This window comes from Thunnus albacares, chromosome 10 (genome assembly GCF_914725855.1).
Source record: "Thunnus albacares chromosome 10, fThuAlb1.1, whole genome shotgun sequence".
In the NCBI taxonomy this organism is placed as follows: Eukaryota; Metazoa; Chordata; class Actinopteri; order Scombriformes; family Scombridae; genus Thunnus; species Thunnus albacares.
Genome location: NC_058115.1, coordinates 22878064 through 22900902, shown reverse-complemented (window position 1 = coordinate 22900902; position 22839 = coordinate 22878064). Strand labels below are relative to the sequence as shown.

Here is a 22839-nt window from a genome sequence, read left to right as displayed (position 1 = left end):
GCTCTGTGAGGCTCTACTTTGGCACAGTGGTGCCTTGAGCTAAATGCTCACGTCAGCATGCTCACAATGACAATGTTAACATGCTGATCTTTAGCAGGTATTAGGTAATATTTTGTTCTGATGATGGCATTAGAAAGAAGTCAGGGGTTTACCAAAGTTATTACAATTCATCCTGAGAGGGACATTAATATCCATACCAAATTTTATGACAATCAATCCACTAGCTACCATTTAGCACTACCATTTAATAGTTTTGGAGATTTTTAAGTCTTGACCAAGGTGGTGGATTGACAGACATTTCCGTCCTTACACGATTGTGGCGTGGCTAATTAACATCAAGTCAGATGTAGCAGAGCTGCAGTCTTAAAAGGGGACAAGGCGCATATATGTATAAACCAGTATATCATATATAATTTAAGTATGTTGGAAGAATGTATGATTTATTGAAGTCCTTGCATGTGGGAGCTATCTGACCAACCATCCACAAGATGATGCATTGGCATCTGCAGGTAAATAGATCACAGGCTTGACACGCACACGCACACGCACACACACACACACACACACACACACACACACACACACACACACATATATACAGACACACCACACACACACACACAGTTCTTTACATCCCTAGTTGACTCCACTTTCTCACTCCTCTGCTCCCTCCCACCTGCCCTCTGTCTCTGTCTCTCTGTCTCTGGATGGTCTCTGGTCCTTCCCTGCATCCTGCCACAGTTGAACAGATTGTGTCTGTATTCCAAGCTGCTTCCAAACAAAAGGCATGGGACCATTTCTCCAAAGCTCAGCGCAAGAACCTGGACATGTGGCGCAAACAAACAGAGGTTGGTACTCTCTGATTTTTATTCTGTTGTTCACATGATATATGGAAAATTAGACTTCATCCCATTTTGTTCTATACCTGTCTCCCTCCTTACTCATTGTAAAGTTCTATATGTTTCTATTGATAGTTAGAGCGCTTGCATTAGGGTTACATCATGATACTCAAAGTTCAACAAGAGCAGAAAAAAATAGGTGATATCAGAGATGAACAGAGCAGACTCCATCTGACAGTAAGTACTTTCAATGAAGTCAGGTTACAGGACAGGTGGCTGCTCACTCCAGCCCCTGTAAGATCCAGACACACCTAGGTCCAAACCTCTGCCCCTCCCCCTACCCCCAACCCCTCCTCCCCCTGCTGCCGCCACTGCTCTCCCCCATGAAGGGATACAAGCTGCTGGGTGAGTTTTCCATCTCTAAGGGTGTCCAGAACACAGGTAAATCTGTATAAACCTTCTACCCTGCATTTACAAAAAACAGTCTCCAAATTTATGAGCAGATATTTGAGGAGGAACATCTTGACGCGTAAAACCATATTTATTTTCGACTCTAACATTTTTTTTTGTCATCCACTATCTGCTCACCATTTTCTCTCTGCCAAATGGAGCATTAATTAGCATGATGATGGGTTGTATGTAATGGAGGGCTCTGGAGTGTGGTGCAGTCCTGGGTCTAATGGACCATATATGATCATATCTGATTGGTAAGTTTCTTTGAACCTCAGTATGAAAAACAAGTGATTTAAGGTGTAATTTAGAGGCTAATACAGACATGCACGCACATGATAATAACAGATTCTCACACAGCAGAAGCAGCAATCAACTTGTAAAACCTCTTTTTAAAGGTAGGTGTTGCAAAGCAAAATGATCTCTATCGCTCTACTGTTCAGATTTGCTGCAGAATCATGAAAATAGTCAAATAAAATTGAAACTTTTACTATTCTGTAGCAACAACTGTTTGTTAGAACTTATCAGACTTACAATAGCTTATGTGGCAGTCTCTTAACACACACTTGATAAGTAAGTAAGACACTGGATGATGCATGTTTACATGCAAATGCCTGAGTACATGCCTGGTTGTCTGATGTCAGAAAAGACCATTTATGTATTGCTGTCTTCCCCTGCTCAGACATTGACGGTCTCTCATGAACCTAGTCACTGGAGAATCACTTTCTCTTATATATATATATACTGCACACTGTACCAGGAAGTATTAAACTATTATGTGGATAGCAGTGTGTTTACATCAGGCCTCAAGGATCTGTCCATTCTCTTCTCAGACTGACTGCAGTACACTCCTTATTGGAGTACAGCATGGCCATAGATGCAAGTGAAAGAGACCCCTTCAGGCGGTTACTCTGCTGCTAAATATGTCCTCATTCAGAAAATATTGTCAGGAAAAAATCCTTTAAATGAACTCCTGGTTCAAACATTCTTTGTAGTTTTTTTCTTCCAGCTATTTTACACTTCATAATAGCACTGCGACTTTAGACTTTGTCATTCAAAGTGACATCACAGATGCTGTGTGTGTATATATGTATGTGTCTGTGTGTGTGTGTGTGTGTGTGTGTCTGTGTCCTGGTGTCTGTGTGTCTCAGAGGAAGCAAACAGCAAACAGATGAAGTCACTGAGACTCAAAGCTCTTGGTTCAGCATTGGCCCAAGTTAAGTCTGAATCTTTCTGCAGCTGTCTGTCTGGGTTTAAATAAATTAATACACAATAGGGAATTAGCCCAAAATCAGAAAACTGATGTGTGTGACAAGAAACAAATTGAGACAAAAATTGCAGGTTTAAAACTGTGTTAAACATTTTTAAACCAGTAGGAGGCCAAAAACAACCTCATAAATCAATCAAAAATAAATATAACCTGTTAGCAAACAGTTGTTTTCTTATACTTGCAGCAGTCACAGAACGACCTGAGCATCCCATCTGAGTCATGTTTCTGGCAAATTAATGAATTTAAGTTCAATATACTGCTCTCTTTTTAGCTTTGGTTTGGTTTCCACGAACTAATGAAGAACATCAGGGGCTCTTGGCTTGCTAGACTTGTTTACTTCAGCTTTCTGTCATTTATTGCAGGGCTGGTAGAGTGCACTCAGCTCGCCTGTACTGGAAACTGCTGGCGTTTGTAATATATGAGGGGGTAATAAGAGTGGTGATGCTCGAACATAGATTCTGTGTGAAGGTCGGAGAAACAAAATAATGGGCTACAAGTGTCAGAAAAGCTGCAGAGTTTGGTGTTAAAGCACAATTGGTAGTTCTTTCACACCACATGGAGTGATTTGATTCAATATCAAAAATATGGCTTAATCCAGGTTTATTTTAACATTGATACACAAGCCTGCCTCAGAGGCTGAAATGTATAGGACTGGCAGCCACTGGCCAGTGTAAAGAGAATAGGTAAGTAAGTGCAGTTGCTCAGGGGTAGTTTATCATCAAAAAGGCAGCCTGTTTCACACTGTCATATTGTATATTCAGTATGATTCTCTGGCCTGGAGGTGAAATATGGAGGAACGAGCCACGGTGTTGACTAGCTGCAGCTCCCAGGCAGAATCAGACAACAGCTGCCTCACTCTATCAATGTTTTTATGTGGTGTGTGTGTGTGTGTGTGTGTCTGTGTGTTTTTGCAGTGGATATGTGTGCGCACAGTGTGCTCCATACACACCAGATGGTTGTGTGTCTGCATGTGCTTGTGTGTGTAGAGTACCTGTTTGACCTCTGTCGTGGGCTCAGGCTGATAACGTCAGCTGACAGATGGTTGTAAGTTTATTTACTCTTAGGCAGCTTCTTTTTTTTTTTTGTTGCTCCATTTACTTTTTTAGGAGTATTTTTTTTGTGTGTGTGAATATTTTATTGATAAAGCACTCATGTATCTTTCTCTCACAATTGTTTATACATACAGTTTGTACTTGTGTGTCCCAATACCTACTCATGTTTGAATTGTAGAGTGAGTGTTATCCTTGTGTGTATAGTTGTGTTTGGCATAAATCAAGGGGAGAAATAGGCTTCAGCAAGGCTCTGATAAGTTATTTAAGGTTACTAAAGGTGAGTAAAGTGATATTTTCTATGTAGATCTACCGTTATATAGTAAAATCTCACATCTAATCATTTTAACAAGGAAATGAACTTCATTGCATAAAGCAACTTAAATAACTAAATAACTATAAATGAGCCAGTTTGACGTTGCAGGTGAGATATGTATCTTTTAAAGACTATTGGTTTATTACCTCTCAGTATTTGATGAGTTTTGATTTGTCTGCTGAATCGTACTGCATAGCCTCTTCTAAGATGTGATAAAGGTTTAACACTAGAGGATATCTGGTAATCAATTTAATGATAAACATTTTATTATATAAGGTGACTTATTGTAGGGCTCCATTTCATTCACTTTTTGAGCATTCGTGACGGAGCAATAATTCATTATTATTGCTTGTCTCTTCATAAAATTCTAGTGTGATAAAATGTTCAAACTTCTATTCAGGCATCAGCCTGTCAGAGCATGAGGCCTTAAATACTTGAACATATAAAGTATTTTGAAAAAGAGAATAGGATTTTGCTCTGATAAAACAATCAGTGTATCCTTTTTTTTCCCCTTTCACTTCTCAAACCTCTATGAGCCTCCCATGTTGATGTGCATGTCTGACCCTGACATCAATGTCCATGGTCTACTTGCGTTGCTGGACATTGTTCTGTGACCTTCAACCCTCTGAGTGGAAAAGGGGTGTCCATTTATGTCTTTCATGCACAGTTTGCTGTGCTCTTCATTCTCTTGCTCCATTAGCATTAGACCTTTTGTTTTTCAAGGAGACACTGTGTACTACCATAATGTACTTCATATTCTCAACGGTAAACACAAGCTGAATGGTGTTTGAAAGCCCATGCAACCACAGATTCTCATTGGCATTATGTCTGTTTCTGGTCCAAGCATGCGTGGACTGTCCATTGTGTATAAATGTATCACAAGGATTTTGTTTGTTTGTCCCTCAGCATAGACCTGAACGATATGATCTCTTTTACAGCCAATCCAATTCAGTCGGTTAACCTTCACCTTTAAACCATTTTGAAACCTGCTTCTTGCTACTGGTCTCAGGACAGATGTAGTCATTAGTGAGACTGTTTGTGAGGATGAAATGAAACGGAAACAATTGGTGATTTAGAGTTACTGCTAGTGTTTCTAGATGTGAGCTCAATTAGAATAAAACAGGGATGTAAAAAAAAAACAACAACAGACATGCACCGAGACATGTGTTGTCGTTCTTGATCATAATCTCATGAAGTTACAGTATGTGATGTTTTGACAGTGGCTGTGGTTGTCATTGCTGTATACTTATCATGTATTGTAGCTGCATGAATATGCTGTTTTTTCTAAGTAAAAAAAAGTTTAAAAAAAGAACATTTAAGTACAAAACTGGGGTCTGGCTATATTTTTGCTACCATCTGCCCTTTTGCTGTGCCTGAGGAGGAATTGAGCCCCAGCTCTGAGATCATCCTTCTCATCTTTATTCATCTACACTCCTTCGTTCTCTGCTGATCTGTTATTAGTATTCATTAGTATTCATTACAACTAATGCTTTATATTAACAAAGAGGTGCCACACTGATGATCCTACTCCTACTAGTTCAGCACCTCCTAAAAGTCTTTGCAGTTTTGACTCTCCACTCTTTTCCTTGTGTTTTCCAGGAGATTAGAAACATGCACAATGAGCAGCTGATGGGCATCAGGCGAGAGGAGGAGATGGAGATGTCTGATGATGACATGGAGGATACCCCTGACAGCAAGGACTCTGAGGACTCCGGTATGCATATGCATGCTCATACTCACAGTACAACACTTCTGTCAACATGACAGGCCCATACACTGATCAAGATCTCCAGAGGATGAACACAGTCAACGTTAAGTCACTGAGAGAGACAGCTGTGTTTGACTGAAATGACAGTAATCATCCCTCAAGCATCTGACAACCATGTGACAACTCCACATGAATAAAAAAACATTCAGAGTATATTAAGATGCTGACATAACGCACGCTTTACTGGGTTGATTTTGAACATAACTGTCGAATAACATCCACCTGAGTCCACTCTAGTGAATGTACACAGCTCCATAAGAGTGTGTGTATATGAATCTGTTCACACCTGCCAGCTGCCAGCTCATTTCAGATTGGGGTACCACTGAAGTGCCATAATCTTCTGGTTTTTGCTCGAAGGAGTCTGTTTGTGTTTGCCGAAGCAAGAAAAAGTAACGGCTCAGCTAATCTGTTAATCCCCAATTATAATAACCCCTAAGTCGTCGGTAGTCACCAGGGCAACATGCTATAACAGTTACCACCACATGTAAGGTCATCTCTCATCTTACGTCACGTGCCTTCCTGCCTGTTGTTATGCTCTCTTCATGTACTCTTTCTTCTTGCCTTTTAATCATTTTGATCTCTGCCATTTGCTAATATGACAGCTTCTCTAATCAGCATGCAAATGTATGTAAATGCAGTCGTCAGCTCAGCCCCTTCTCTTTTGCAACCTTGTTATTTAGCGATCAGTAATTAGCATTGCTGTCAAAGACCTGTCACTTCACTCGATGCTGCAGGATTGGCTGAGGTGACAGGTGTTAATGTGACACTTCTTGGTATTTGTGTTAACAGGCTGACTGTTACAGCCCCTTTACTCACTAACCTTTAAGCAAAGGGGCATGTTGAGATGTCAGATAGCCCTGCTGAAAACACCTGTGTTATGACTAGAGCCTCTTAAAAAACGAATCAATGTTTTGCGTCTGACTCATGTACAGAATAGAAAGCAAACTGCTTGTGTGCGTAACTGTATGCCTGGTAAGTGTATGTGTGTGTGTATGTGTGTGCACGCACACTCATGGATATCTGCAGGTCGATAGCGCTGCCGGTTATGTAACAGAAGGGGAATTGCTCAGAATCTGGCCAAGCGGTTGACATCCCCTCACACCAAGTTGATGAGGCTCTCAGATCAATACTCTGCTCACCTCAAACCTTCATTTTGCTGGGAGAAAAGTACACACAAACACAGTGTGCTCACACACATAGACAAGCACCCAGCAAGAGTTCATTAACGCTGCCAATGGTTGTCCATGATAGACTGCAGGCAGCACTCATGAACACCCATACAAAAACCTAACCAGATACGCATTCATGCACACACGCACACACACACAGGATGGGGCTTATCTCCCCAGTCCAGTCAGTGTATTGCACTTTCCCAAAGAGCTTTCCCTCAAGGCCCACAGGAGGAGAGTAGAGCTGATAATACTGGACATCTCCAGCGCTGAGCAGGTCTCATATAATAACTCCCACTGTCTCCTCTCTTTGCTCAATAGGTCAGGTCAAATGTCCAGTAGAGAGCTATTGGACAAAATACTCTGGGATTATCACATCTTAAAGTAATCTACTGTGTTTGATCATGGGTTGTGGAGTGAATATTGAATTGACAATGTCCCCATTGTTTGACATGATTGTATCTTGAAATTTTGGGCCCTTTTGTTCTGGATGTTTTTTAGGCCCTGAAAGCCTTTTTTTTTTTTTTTTTCAAATGGCTTACTAGTAAAAGTGACGGAAACACATGAATACACAATTTTCTGCCAAAGTTTGTGTTTGTGTTTTTGTCAGTGCTCCTCTCGCTTGTTTGAAGTCGGCGAGGCTCAGATAGAAAGGGGTGGTGTTGCATACTTCAGTGCACAGAATATAGCAACATTTAAATCAAAATGTGTTGACAGTTGTGGCATTTTTTTTCTTATGTTGCCAGGCTACTGTCAATCAAGCCTGATCAAACCACATGCACATCATCCTGATGAAGTAGATTAGATTAATTTCCGAGTGATTAACTCTTAATTAATACTACCTAAGGATATTTTTTTTGATATTTAATATTACATTGATATACAGTATGTCAGATTTGAAACTCAGGGAGTTAATGCTACAAGACATATTTCTGAAACGCTCCGTCCTGTAGGATCGGGCAGAGACATTTTTACCAGCAGACGTCTATCAGGAGAACACGTCCCATTCTGTGTTTTAAGATGCTTGAAATTTGCTAAAGTAAAACTGAGCTCTTCTCTTTCACCATTATTCTTGGAACTTACTGCGTTACTGCTCACGCCTAACAGTTCGTCTGTGCTCTCACTCAAGTGACTGAGGAGCAATTCAATAACTGTGTAACACACATACAAGCTTCAATATTTAGTTTCCTTCAAATAGATACTGTCCACAAAAGAGCTAGGTCAGGGATAACCTGAGAACAGAGGTGCAAACTGAATAAGTGAGATGACCCGGTGATAATCCATAATAACCTCAGTATTCCACACTGTTCTCTGTATGTTATGTATATGAATCTGTAGGTGTTTCCCAAGCAGAGGCCTTAAAGGAGGAGAATGACTCCCTGCGCTGCCAGCTGGACGCCTACAGGAACGAGGTGGAGCTGCTCAAACAAGAACAGGGCAAGAACCAACCGATCAGGAGTGAGGAGGACAACACACACTCTCAGCAGCTCAGCTTCCTACAGCAGGCTCTGCAAGGCATGCAGAAGGTAGCACTTGTGTATGCACACACATACACACACACACGTACTCAGAGAGAGAGTTTTAGAGACACTTTTTCCAATTGTCTGTCCAAAAATAAGTTTAATCTCCTCCTCCTCCTTCGTTACTGTTCTCCACCAGGTTCTTTTTAAGAACAATGTCACTCAGGTTACCCTATTGAATTTTCCATGCAAGATGAAAAAGTCAGCTGTCATTTATTCATAATCCAGCACTTAAAAAGAAAACCAAGTGCTGTCTGGGAACAAGTAGAAAAGTACAGCTGTCTGGAGCAGCTGTTAGTGTGAAGAGCAGCTAAAATGTAATATTTTCAGGTTTACTCTGGTTATAGAAAGCTTATTTGCTGTTGGAATGGGTTTTACTTTGGGATTGGAGGGTTGTGTGCTGTGAGTCTGACAGCACACAGATACTTCTTGGAACAAACCCCAGGCCATTAAAACAAATTTCAGACCATTTATTCAGAGTTGAAGAAAAGTGTTTTTTCCCTCTCTCTCTCTCTTTGAAAATAGTTTGTTCACTTTTCCATTTTCAATCTTCCAACATATCAGATGTTTCAGAGATAGAATGATAAAGTTTTGGACTTATTTTAATTGTTGCTCCAGGTGTTTACACAGCCCACAAACCACTATCAAGATGGATTCATTGTCTAGCATGATGACATGTAGACATCTTGAAGATGAACAGTACTTTAAGATGCAAATATCAATAAATTGAAAATAAAAAATACTGCCATAGATGTATGCATGTCTCTGTGTATAGGATACTATAGTATGTGTATGTACAAACACATGAAAGAAGAGGAGGCACTGAGAAACTTATGATAGTTAATATCATGATGAAAGGAATACTCATTTTTGTGTTTTGATATTTCAAAAATTGAGAAACCGTGCGCACAGTTTGCTTTTAAACTTCTTTATCTTTAGCTGAGGTTCAAAGATCTTTTTGACCCTGGAATCAGCAGCTGAGAAAACAATCCAAAAACGAACAGTGGATTTAGTCGCTGTTGGATCATGTTTTACGGTATGATGTAAAGTAGCAGATAGAGAAAAAAATCCACACGATATCCGGACAATAATTCCCTGAAGTGCTGGAAAAAAAAGGAAGAAATGGAAATTTGAGCATCTGCAAATCCGTTTCAACTGAGAAAACTCCCATCTGCTGGTGAAGATCATATGATATTAACAAAAGCTCCGCCATGGCTACTAAATTGACCCTGTGATGAGATTGTTTTCTCAGCTGCTCTATTTTTAGTTTGCAGGATGACCAACCTTTCCACCTTCAAAACAACTACCGCTGTAGTGACAGAACCCCTTAAATCTACCCTTTGAATTGTAAAGAACTACTAAATTGACTCATTCTCGCATTTGTCAAGTGTCCTCACTGAGCGAGGTGTCACAGGTAATGGAAATTAATGTTTGATCGATTTTATGTTTAGAGAATCCATTAAGGCATTGCTGTTTATTTCTGCTTGTAGAGAGTAATTACCTTTCCAACTTGCATCTCTCATGGTGTGTTTATGAAAAATATTAGGTAAATGGATTAAATGAATTGGAAGACATTGAAATTGGATACCTCTCTTTGCCACGGTCCACATGTATCACGCAGCCACACAAATTGCAATGAAATATTATCAGCATAAACTGGCAACCTGTTACCTCTTTGTGATTTATTGTGCGTGCAACACAAAAGCACTCAACGTGTAGTTGCGCAGATGAAAATTTCTAGCTGTAAAGACCCCCTGCGACTCACAGACCCTCTTTTTGTTGAAATTAACACAGCAGGAGGTGAATCTTTTCATCTGTGTTTAGCAGATAACATCAGAGGACAAACTGGAGATAAACATAGTTGTTAGCCATCAAAAGCTTTCTCAAAAAGCCAGTGCTTGTGTTACCCAAAGCGAGGATAAAACCCAAATGAGTATTAATTTTCTCATAATGTTTTTCTTCTATATGTAATTTGTAATTTTTGAGTGTTTATAAACAAAGCATTTGGCAAACTGCTCCTCTTCAACACATGTAAACAGAGTAGCATGAGATAGAATAGAGTACAACAATTTTCACTCCAGGAAATATTTATTGAAGATTTAATTCATGTCAGTTGTTAATTGGTGTTTTGTATCGAGCTGAAGTTGTAATTACCAGTAAGGATTACTTGCTAAATATTAATAAAACAAATGCCTGATTGTTCCTCGGCTTTCGGAGCAGTTTGATAACGAGGTTTGCATCACGGTTAGTTAGTTCACTGTAGCATTAGCGGCTTACCGTTCTCTCCTTTTTGCAGCAACTATTAACAATGAGGGAAGAATTAAAACAGAGGGAGGCTGAGCTGGAGAAGAGTTTGGAGGACAAACAGCAGCTGAAGAACCAAGTCCAGAACCTGAAGGAAGGGCTGCAGAACCTGCAGAACACACACATGATGCAGGTTAGTGTGACCGAAGCTGATTAAAGTGTGTGTGTGTGTTCTGAGAACGAAAAAAGAGAAAGAATCCACCGAAGCCAGCATATCTCCCAAGTGTGTTTCGTGGGAAAGTTCATTTCTGGGTTATTCTCTTTGTAGTGAGGGTGAACACACCCTGATTTGCACTTTAATAAGAAAGAAATTAGTTCTTGATGAGTTTCAATGCAGGAAACATAATGGAGAAATAAATCATCAATAAACAAAAGGACAGAACATGATAGTTTTGGGTCGAGGAAATTACTCAATAATTTGAATTTATTTCTAAGCTCATCAGATATCCCAGAATAGCTTTTTGGGTGCATTTTTATAATATCACCACTGCAGCGAAGGGCCTACCACAGTGAGACAAACAGTTTCTAACTTCAGTCAGTGTTCTGTTGTTCCCATTTCCCTCCCAGGGAGTTTAATTCATTATTTTTTAACATAAAGTATAATAGACTCTTTAATTTCTAATCCCCCCCATCCAAAAAAAAGTTAATATCACTGCTTTCAAGTTTTAAGTGGCTCTGTAAAATGATAGTTTATGATTTCCCTTTCTTTTATTATGGCACAGTGTGCGCCACAGAAAAACAACCAATAATCATCTGAAGGGCTGTTTATCATCCTTTTGTGTATAGAAAACATTTTTTTTTCTATTGTTAATCAGCGACCTTCAAACCTTGTTCTGCATTACTGTGAAAAACTTTCATAGACAGTTTGTAATGAATGAAACATGCAAACTATTTTGACAATAAAGTGATAGCTCAAAGCAAAAATGCCAAACATTTGCTACTTCCAGTTTCTCAGATGTGAGGTTTTGATGCTTTTCCTTTAATAGTGTCTGATAAGCTGCATTTATTTGGGTTTTGGGCCGTTGGTCTGATAAAACAAGTAATTTGAAAATGTCTGGGGACTAATAATGGGAATTTTTCACCATTTCCCTGACTTTTTAATAGAGAAAACACTTAATTGTTATGATAATAATGAAATAATAATGGAAATGACTGATTATATACAGTATAGTATCTTTATCTTCTAAATCTTAATTGTTTACTACATGGCCTGTTAGTTTCACACTAAACTCCCCAAATTGACGCGGATAGTGATGTTCCACCCAGTGCACCATTCATTACCTCCGTTAAAATCAATAATTTGCTTCTATTGAACTTTATAAGCTTTTTAAAGTGGGGATGGGTATTTCAAACATAGATATTTCCCTAAATAATAAAAACCTGAACATCTTTCTTCCATCTCGGAGAGAAAGATTCTGCCAAAGTCAACACATTAACAGCTGATAGTTTCTGTTTCAAGCGACCAAGAAGTGACAGCATCTTAGGTGAATGCAGCATAAAATCACCCTTGTGCCCCCATCTGTTCCAAATAACTGACACTGTACAGCACAATACTGAGCGTTCATGTCAGTGTCATCATACGTGTAATTTTCCTCTTGCTCTGCTATCATTAGTGTCCCGTCTTTCAAACCATTCTGTCATGGTAACAGTTATTAAGGAGTGCTTTACACCTGCTGGGGGAGGTGTCATTTACACATAGCTGGTGCAACAGCCGGCTGTAGTTGGGATTTGTCTTCCTGCAACAAGAATGCAAATCGTGCTAAACATATCAGATGCCCACAGTTACTGATAAAGTATAGAAATCACTCACACCATCTTTAAACATTGAGAAAGCATCCGTATTTAAATCCAGAAAGTACAAATCGTTTTCATTTCCCTGCAGATCTGTGCTTCTCTACCAGACAGGATGTTTTTCTTGTGTTATTCCGTCCCCTCCTCTGTAACTGTGTGTTCTTACTGCAACCACATAAAAAAAAAAAAAAAAAAACCCAGAAGAAATCCATTCATTTCCTAACTGGGAACATATTGAGCATGGTTGACCGCAGTCAAATTGTTTCCTTATTTGTCTGCAGCTGAGATTTTATGTGACATCAAGCGGCAGTAACCCAATCACGTACTCTCATTCCTGAACATTCTGTCCTTCGAGCTACATCAGCACTGACATCACATGAAGCAATCATTTTGTTCATATTGACCAAGAGGCTGTAACTAAGAGATCAGGCCGTTATCAGTATGTACACAGAGTAATGGTGTGATCACCAGATGGAGAGAGATTACCTGCAGGAAATGTAAACCAATGCTGCTGTTTCAGATTTGTTAAACGAGGCCACGTCATCAGTTAGGGCCACTCCTGCTACATTATTCATCCATCCCAATGTCACATTTGTTATTTGATTGAATGTGTTGCTTACACTGAGGCATGTTTTTCACAACAAAACTCCGTCTGATATTGATTAGTGGCGAGCTGTATTATTACAAAAGTACACTTCTTAATACGGTGCACCAAGATCTACGATTTTATTAAACAGTTTCAAGTTTCCAGGGTCATTTCTCTCTGTTAGACTGTCATGTTTACTAATGTTTCAGGTGTTGTCCCATATTCCCAGTATTCAAGTGCTAATGTTTGTTAATGTTCCTTCTGGCTCAGCATAATGAGCGGAAGGGCTGTCATTAATATGAGCCTCAGGTTCAATTGCCTATTAAATTGGATAATAATACAAACGAGAGGCTCTCAATCCACGTTGGGAGCTGCTCCATGTGTTGTCTGTTTACTCCGAGATGTACGAGCCCGACTGCAGGTTCCACAAAGCGCAGAGGTGAATTAGTAATTTGCAAACGGATCTCCTCCTTCAGCTCAACCGGAGTGACAGAGTTGTCAATAGGGCGTTAATGGTGATGGGTTTGATTAGAAATGTGTCCCCACAACTGTGAGCCCTGGGAAATATGCTAATTAAATTCCTGCATATGGGCAGACATGAATCATGAGAGACAGTCTCATTAAAGTGAGAAAGAGAAATCAATTTTTGGGTGTGGGTTTCTCCGAAGATTAGCGATTGTTGTGAGGTGATTTGTCATGTTGGAGGGAGCCCCTCATGCCATCCGTTTTCCTTCACTGGTCCCATCACTGTCCATGCTGACACCAAACTGTCACCACACATTACAGGATCGACATCAGGGCAGGTCATTGAGACTATTAACCTTATTATTATTATTATGATCACAACAAACTGCTTTATCAAATTTTTCCCATATATATTTTAGTGTTGCCAGTAGCTGTTATTCATTATTGATTGATATGTTGATTATATTTCTGATTAAAGGGGTAATCTTTTAAAAAAAAAAAAAAAAAAAGCAATTTAATATTGCAGGTCTATGAAGTATGGGGAATTGGAAGGTTAAAAGAAGGTCAAAATTGATGTAGCAGAGGCCAAGATACCCTGACTTTTAGTCCCTTGTATGATTCAACCTCCAAAAATAATAGATCCTATAAATCCCATAATGCAACTCAACAGGGTCTTTTTGTTAGAAAATTTGCCCTAAGTGCAAACTGAGATAACCCTGATACAAGTTATTTTCCAAAGCTCCCTTCATGAGCCGCAGAAGACATTACATAACTGTTTTTCAGAGACTAAAGGTGTCAGGGTGCTTCAACCGAAGTTCTTATCAGATGGTCAAACAGCATCTGAACCCCCCCCCCCCCCCCCGCCCCCCTCAGTTGCGTCCAACAATTTTTTAACTTTCCAAAACGGACAATCTGACCATTTCGCCCACCTGACGCAGTGATTAGCCAGGTGTGCGGAGTTGAGAAAGTAAGCCAGGTTTGAATTTTTTGCTGAAGCACATTTTTCATTTTTTACACAGTTGCAAACAAGTGCAACACCCTGGAAGGAAAGATTGTCCTGTCCCTCTCTATGGCAACTAGTTTTTCACCCTGCCTTCAAGTATAGCCATTCAAAACAGCTATAAACAATTTTGCCTCCATACACAATCGGACTAGTTAGTATGAACTAGTTAGTTTCGAGCATACTGACACCTTAAGTAAACTGATAATCCTGCGTAAAATGGTTACTTATCAAATATGTTACTGATCATATAATCAACTAATAATTTAAGAGAATATATTTCCAAGAAATCAGCACACATAAACAGCTATTACAGTTGTAACAATGGAAGACTTTGTGTCAGTTTTGACTCAAAAATCTTAATAGTATCCATATGGAGTTTAGTGTCTTTGTTTTCCTTGTTTTCTCAAAATCTGCACACACTTCCGGACATTATTCTGAAGTAAACAATGCTCCTATTTGTCTGCCTTTGCACACCATGCTGTGCGCCACCATTCTCCCCCATCTGTCTACATTAGCGCTTAGCTTGTTTCTCAGTGGCTTGTTTCTCATATGTTTCCAATGTGCCGCAGCTGGAGATGTCGAAGCAAGACGACAGAGGCGGTGAGGAGAGCCCTAATCAAACCAGTGTAAGTGGAAAAAGGTTGAGCCCGCCCCATCTCTTCTCTGGCTGTTTTTTTTTTTTTTTATTGTTGTTGTTTTTTTTTTCTTTTTTAGTGTCCTCATTCTCCCTTCTTCTCCCTTCTACCTCCTCTGACTTCCCTCTCTAATCTCTTCCAGTGACATGACAGATCATTACAGGCCAATCCAGTTCACAGCAACTGCATTTGTCATTGAATAAATCACCCAGACACAACTGGGCTAGGATATAAAGGAGTCATGAAGTCAAAATGGCTTGCACATGTGTATACGTCTACACACCCTCACGTAGACACACACTCGCAGGGTGTGTATGGATAGATTAAAAACAGAAAAAAGGCCACAAGGCACATCACACAATGAGTGGAAATAGTACACAAAATACTATGTAGGACACCAAACAAAAACTTCTGTTATTCCTCTGCCTTTTTTCTTTCACCTGTCAGAGATCTGAAACAAACAGCTTGATCATTTGCCTTCCAAGCCTCCTCCTCTCTCCCTCCATTTGTTCTTCTCGCACTCATCTCTTTTTGTGTTGGTGTGTGTGACATGCATTTCATCCTGCAATCAGAAATGTAGCTTCCGGCTGAAAATTCTCCCTCGCCTCATTATCCTCATCCTCATTGTCGCCGTGTTGGTGGTGGAACTTTCTGATGTGTTCATTCCACTTATTTGTGTTTGATTGTCTTTTTATCGTGTGCCATGCATCGGCTTAAATTTAATCTTGTTTACTTCACGTCAGCCACAGTCAAACAGTACCAGTGGCTGGTAGATGTTTTATTTAAGGTAACTGTGTGTTTTTGTGTGTGTGTGTGTGTATGTATGTATGTATATAGGACGCTACAGTATCGACAGTGGTGTCCTGCAGTCAAGAGAAGGAAGGTCCTACAGAGAAGAATCCATCAAGTCCTGTCCACTCCGAGAGGGAAGCGCTGCTAGTTGGTAAGCTGGCACAACTCTGACTCTTATGCTGTCAATATCAGTTAGACGCAAGTGTAACATTTTCATTACTCTAATATCAGTAGTTGTAGGAACATGTGCGTTATCATCATTATACATTTCTAGGCATACAGACAAAGAGACCTCAGACCCTCAGGGACCCCAAAAGGCCCCTGGAGGTCTGTGTATCAACTGGTAATTTGAGAAATTAGTTTATTGTGAAAATGCATCACAAAAGAACAATATCTAACTGAAAACAATGATATGATAAGCACCATAAAAAAGCCCTAAAGGTGCAGTGTGTAGAATTTAGTGGCATCTAGCAGAACTGACTCAGCAGAAATGGAATACAATATTCATAAGTATGTTTTAATTAGTGTAAAATCACCGGAAACTAAGAATAGTTGTGTTTTCATTACCTTAGAATGAGCCCTTTATATCTACATAGGGAGCAGGTCCTCTTCCACGGAGGCCACCATGTTGCATCGCCATGTTTCTACAGTAGCCCAGAACGGACAAACCAAACACTGGCTCTAGAGAGGGTCTTTCGCATTTTTCGTGGCCATCGTAGGTTCTTCTACACGCTTTGAAGGGGAGGCGCACTCAGTTGGTTGCAATCTGCAACCTCACCACTAGATGCCACTTAATCTTACACACTGGTCCTTTAAAGAATGCTTCAAATGAACTAGATTGCACAATGTGTGTATTTAAAGTGATACTGCAGTTATCATAGTCACCTCCTGGCTGCAACTTACTGCCTCCCTCATCTCTCTCCAAGAATTCTTTGTCTTTTTTTGTATCTTTGTAGTCTTGATGCAATTAATAGTACAAATGTTATAAATATTCATGGTGTCATGGTTCATCTTGGTTGAAGACACGGAAAGTGACAGAAGTAGTTATGAGAATGAAAGAATAAAAGTGCTAAAAAAAAGGTTAAGGGAGTGGTTCAAACCCTGCCTGCTTACACACTTCTGCACACCAATCCTGGTCAATTGTGTCATAAAGTGGGTATTACTGTATGATTGTCTGTTTATCACAAAAATTGTCAAACTCCATTCCACTCCCTATTGGAAATGTACAGAAGCCTTAAGGATTAATCCCTGTCTTGTCAAAATCAGATTTTGTGTTGCCTTAAAATACCTTAAACTACTGTAATTGACAGAAAGAAAACTTGGGGCTGGGAAGTATTCCAACATTGGAGTACTGGTTTTATTTGGTGGCTGTGGGCGCTGTACTTGGTGGGTATTTAAAGGCAATAGGATATGTACACAAAGGGAAAGGGGGATCAATAAGGGCCCACATGACATAGCTGAAAACTGGTAGCAGGTGTGAAAACTGCAAACGTTCTTTTCATGCCTTAAAATACAGCACAAAGCAAAATGTAAAGATAGCTTGAATGCAAGGAAGGCACAACAACTCAAATAGAGTTGTTGTGTCTGTTTTGCACTAGGTGATGCAATTTAAGGTTATCTCTCATCCACTCAAGTTGAAAATTAGCGAAAATATAACATGACACAGTGAAGCACAAGCCTGGGATTTCCATCAGATGCAGAAAAATCAAATAGTTTTCCTTTCTCCTGAGTTGTAATATGCAGAGATGGGAGCACAAAGGTGGAAAAACTGTAAAATGAGAGGAATTTCTATTCACTTTTGTAAGTGTTTAATGGTCATCTTTTGACAACATCAGTAACATTGAATATAAGTCTTACTATCAGCCTTGACAGTTGCACATATACTGGCAATCTGCACACACATGAAGTGGGTACGTGTTGTTACAGCAAATGTCTGTACTGTCAGTCGGAGAACATGTTCATTGTAGTCACTTATTCATTGTCCGTGGAGCAGCTCCAGGCATTTGTGTTCAAGTACAGACTGACCCACAGGTGGAAAAAATGAAGTGTTAGAGTAGTATTTTCCTCTTAAAACTCTCAAGTGATTATGGTATTCTTGCCTCAGTGTTTGAGCCAGTGAAAAGCTTTGTGACTTTAACACTGTGTGTATTTGTTTCAACTGTTGGACTCTCGATGCTCCATAGGTGGTTAGTAAGCAGCAGTGGAGGATTATCTCCTTCCTGGCCCTATCTATGAGTTGATAGCAGTTTGTCTGAGCTTGGGGAGAGTAAGGCTTTGATGAGAGACAACAGCATCAAAGCCCTTATTAAACACTCCCTCTAATCTGGAACCACAATGTACAAGAGGCTCTTAACAGCACTAGGACTCTGGGAAAAGCCTCTGGAAGCTTGTGTTGTGAAGAGAAGAAGAAGTTAGATAAAGTGGTGTCACACACATCCTTTGGAAGTTTGTCAATGTTTGACAGGTGACAAGTGAAACTGGAGGCATGTGACATATCTCTGCACTAACATCTTTGCATGACTTGTTTGTTCTACCTCAGGGATCATTTCAACGTTCCTGCACGTCCATCCGTTTGGAGCCAGCATCGAGTACATCTGTTCCTACCTGCAGCGTTTGGACACTAAGGTAACAGGCACATATGAATCACAACCATCACTGCAGAGTGGATCAGCCTCCAGTATCACTCTAGATTACATGCACCCATACTGACACAGTGTCAGCCCCCCCTACAGGGCTGACATATGGACTTGTTGTATGCCAGGGTCCTGCTGTGCAGTTGAGACACAGCCCCTCGATGCAACCGATTCTGATTCTTTTTGCAAAGAGGTCTTTAGGTTAAGCCAAAGCACTTAAAAGAAATAGTTTGACATTTTGGGAAATACAGTTTCTTGCTGGGACTTACATGAAAAAATCGATACCACTCTCATGACTGTAGGGTTAGTATGTTGCTATAGCCAGCAGACAATTAGCTTAGCTCAGTACAAAGACTGGAAGCAGATGAAAAAAAGATGGCTGGTTCTGTCTAAAGGTAAAACAATTCCTACCAGCACCAAGCAAATGTAGAAGTGATATGGATCCTCTCATTGAATGCTGAAGAAACCTAATAACCATGTTTCCCAAACTGTCAAACAATTCCTCTAAATAATTGGGAGCTAGATGCAGATTTTGTAAAATGTTTAGTATTCTCATGACCTGAGAACAGCAAAACAACATAGAGGAAATCAGTCACACAAAAGCACATCGGCAACATTCACAGACATCTCTAAATAGATGCTTGGTTGGAAGTCGAATCCAAAATACTTCAAAATATTTTGGAGAAAGTCGAACTATAGAGACAGTTTCTCTCACTTTTCTGTCCTAAAATGTCATCGCTATTGTATATGTCTAGCCATATCTGGCTAGGTGTGTGATTTCCCTTGATGCCAGAACATATTAAAACTAGATCCTTCAATCTGACACCTGAAGCCAAACACCGCCGTCAATCCTCACACACCCTCAGCTTCCACTCTGTCTGGCGAAGAAGAGCTATTTTATCCCCATCTTCCCAAGGAGGCATTTAAGACATATTATCGCTCTTCACTGCCGCTTTACACAAGACTTTGAAAATGCCAACTTTCAATGTCACCTTCAAAAGGTAACACTGTGATTAATGCCTATTTCAGCTTTCCACCCATTTAAGAAGACCTTCAGGGAAAAAATGGCAAATGTCACCGATCCCGTTACGTTCTCACTCACTGACCACACAGCAGACACGTCCAGGATGAAACCATCAGATTTTAAGCAATTCCAACTTATTCATCATTTGGGAGAATTAAATTTCTCATCTGCAAAAACTTTCTCAACCACATCCACAAGATTGCCCCAAGAAATGACTGTTCTCTGTAGCAGCTCTTTGAATATGCTCATCACTACCCTGACTCATTCTCACACATGCAAACAATAGAGTGTGACGGTCTTCTCTCATGCCTTTTGGGTTTTGCGCTTTGTTTTTTTTGGTTTTTTTTGGCTTGTGTGTGTGTGTGAGTGTGATTGTCTGTGTGTGTGTGTGAGCATACACCCACGCCTGTCTGTCTGTGTGCGTCTGCCTGCGCATCTGTTGTTCCCACACCGGCTCTCCGCTACACACATCAAGCAGCCCACAGAGTTTTGTCAATATCACTGACTAGACTCCCCAACAACAAGCCCAATTTTGCTTATCTGGTGGCTCCACACACAGCTCCATTGTGTGTAATGACACACCAGTCGTATTTCCATGATGGGCCTTAATGCATCTTGACATCAGTGCAGAGCTTGAACAATCTAGTTATTAATGCAAGACACTGCAGCTTGTCTACAGCAGCCTATACAATGGATTTTGGCAACATCACCTCAGGTTTTCAATTGATGATCCTCAGCCCACCCGTGTGGTGTGAGCCAGTTTACGCTTAGTCAGGTGGCTGCTATATCACCCCTCTCACTATAAATTTACTTGCACTATGACTCTCTGATGCAGTGGAGGAGCAAGTGTAGTGACTGGATGTTTTGTGAGTATGATTGGAGCAGAGAGGAGGTGTGGAGTTTGTAATATATGTATGCCGTGTATAAAGGGGATGTGTCAGCAATGTCCAAACTTCACTAGATGACCTCGTCAAGAGCTGGTAATAAAAGCTTTTTTTAACCTGTTAAATGACACTGCCCTTAAGCCTCTGTAACTCTGGTTCAGGATCACTAATACCTTTTATAACATACTATTCTGACTCCTTGGTTGTAAAAAGAGTTGCCTTTCAAATGCAAGTAGGGTTATGACTGTAATCAAATGGCTGGAAAACAGTAAGCTTTTTATTTTGGGTACATTATTTTCAGGCTTGTGCACAAATAGTTGTTCAACATTTTTCAGTGCAACATGCCTCCATTATAGTTTTTCACAAATATAAATATAACACAGTGAAAAGAAAATGAAAATAAATGCGGTGAAATCACAGAATTATAATTAAAATCATTTTAGTGCTGCAACTATGAGTTGATAAATCAATTAGTTGATCAGCAGAAAATAAATTGCCACCTTTTTTGATTATCAATTAATTGTTTTGAGTCATTTTTTAAAGAAAAATGCTAAAATTCTAAATTCCAGCCTCTAAAATGTGAATATTTTCTGGTTTCATTAGTCTTTTATGATAAACTGAATATCTTTGAGTTGTGGACTGTTGGTTGGGACAAAACAAGTCATCTATGGTTGCACGCCGGGCTTTGAGAAATGACATTTTTCACAATTTTTTCACATTTTATAGACCAAATGGAGCATGACAGACACGGGATTCTACTGTAGCTGCAGTCATTAATATTTTCCCTGTAATACATTACTAACAATCAGATAAAAGCATTAATGACCTTCATTACATCTGCCAATAAAAGAAATGACCTGATCTCAATGACACGATCGCTCAACTTCAGTGAGTTGAGTATCATGACAGTTCTGACATTTGTGGATAATTAATGGCGCTGGTGCTGGGGCATGACAGAGGAATTACAAAGATATCTGACTTTCATTCTCACTTCAGCCGGTGAAGAGTTTGGACATATAGCAGTTAGTATCGGAGAGACATGACATAATGCAGGACACATCTGTGACTTCAAGCTGTAGCTGTCAACTCATAGCAGTCGCTGTCAGTTTTTATGTCTGGGGACAATACGTTCCAATTAAGGGAAAGGATAGAGAATACGAAGAGACCCAAAACAGACACTTGAGGGACCCCATGAGATAGTGGGACACTAGAGGAGTCAGTGTCCCCAAGCTATGTTCAAGGAGAATTGAAATTAAATGAAATACCGTTTCGGCAGCAAGTCACTGGTGACGTACTGTAGACCAGAGCACTGTCAGTAACTTGAAGATGAATCTGTTTTAATGCATGTGGATTTACGATTGTTCTGTGTCTGACCCCTGTCTGCTCTTTGTGTTTGTGGGTTTGCAGATTAACCCAAGCGAGGTTGAGGCTCTTCTTTCTCGGCTGCCCTGCACCTTCAGACAGGAGCTGACCGGCGTTGGAGCCAGTCTGGAGAAACGCTGGAACTTCTGCGGCTTCCAGGGCATCAAAAGCACATAGACTCTGCTGGTGACACTTCTGGGACGACGGGCCGACAAGGCAACATGGGGGCGGGGAGGGGGGTGGGGCACTGTAGAGATGTGAAAGTAACAGTATAAAGCCCACAAATATCAAAGACAGTGGACGGTACATGACTGTACAAGGACACAGGAGACTAAGCTCAGATTAGGAGGGAATGTTACACGAGCATTTCAGGGACTCTGTGTATGTGGCAGAGATGTAAAAACGCAGCATTTCCATGGTGAAAGGAATGTTGACACCCAACCACAATGACGAGGTCTTCATGAGCTTGAACTCTCAGTTTCCAAGTGTCTGCAATTATTTTTAGACATGACGACTTCCTGGGAGACACAGAAGAGCACCGATTCCTACAGTCACTGGATTATTATGTAGTTGTCGCCCACATGGGCAGGGCATTGTACTTTCCGAGCCTACGGTTGGCTCTGTATGTTGTCAGTGCGGGCCAGGACTACAGGGCTAACCTGCAAGGTTATCAGGGTCTAACTGAATACTTCAAACCTCCAAACCCTTTGGCCTCCCATCTCTTCTCTTTTTTGCTGTTCCTGGTTTGTAACATAGATCAAAAATGGATATATTTCTTCATTATCTGTAAAGGCTGTTAACAGTTGCATAGAATCATTTGTTGTAATACACTGTAAATGCTTGGATGATATTTTTGATTATAAAAAAAAACATTTGAATATAACAATGTTTGAGTATATTTTTATATGTCTGATACTCACAGAGGCTGGTTTTAAAATAAGTAATAAGTGTGTGCAGGTTGAGTGCAGTCTCCAGTTGT

The 22839-nt window shown here is 40.2% G+C and overlaps 1 protein-coding gene across 9 annotated transcripts in view; it reads left to right on the top strand.

The window, feature by feature from the left end:
- enox2 (ecto-NOX disulfide-thiol exchanger 2) overlaps nt 1–22743 on the top strand; it is a 188213-nt gene extending 165470 nt beyond the window's left edge. For 8 of the 9 annotated variants that reach the window (XM_044363282.1, XM_044363283.1, XM_044363286.1 and 5 more), the window contains 8 exons: nt 742–848; nt 5524–5638; nt 8200–8387; nt 10678–10818; nt 15100–15156; nt 16003–16108; nt 18497–18582; nt 21906–22743. In XM_044363282.1, coding sequence (XP_044219217.1) covers nt 742–848; nt 5524–5638; nt 8200–8387; nt 10678–10818; nt 15100–15156; nt 16003–16108; nt 18497–18582; nt 21906–22037 — 932 coding nt within the window. In that variant the 3' untranslated portion in view covers nt 22038–22743. The remainder of the gene's footprint in view (nt 1–741; nt 849–5523; nt 5639–8199; nt 8388–10677; nt 10819–15099; nt 15157–16002; nt 16109–18496; nt 18583–21905) is intronic. The other variant, XM_044363290.1, reaches the window with a different exon arrangement.
- Nucleotides 22744–22839: the final 96 nt, after the last annotated feature.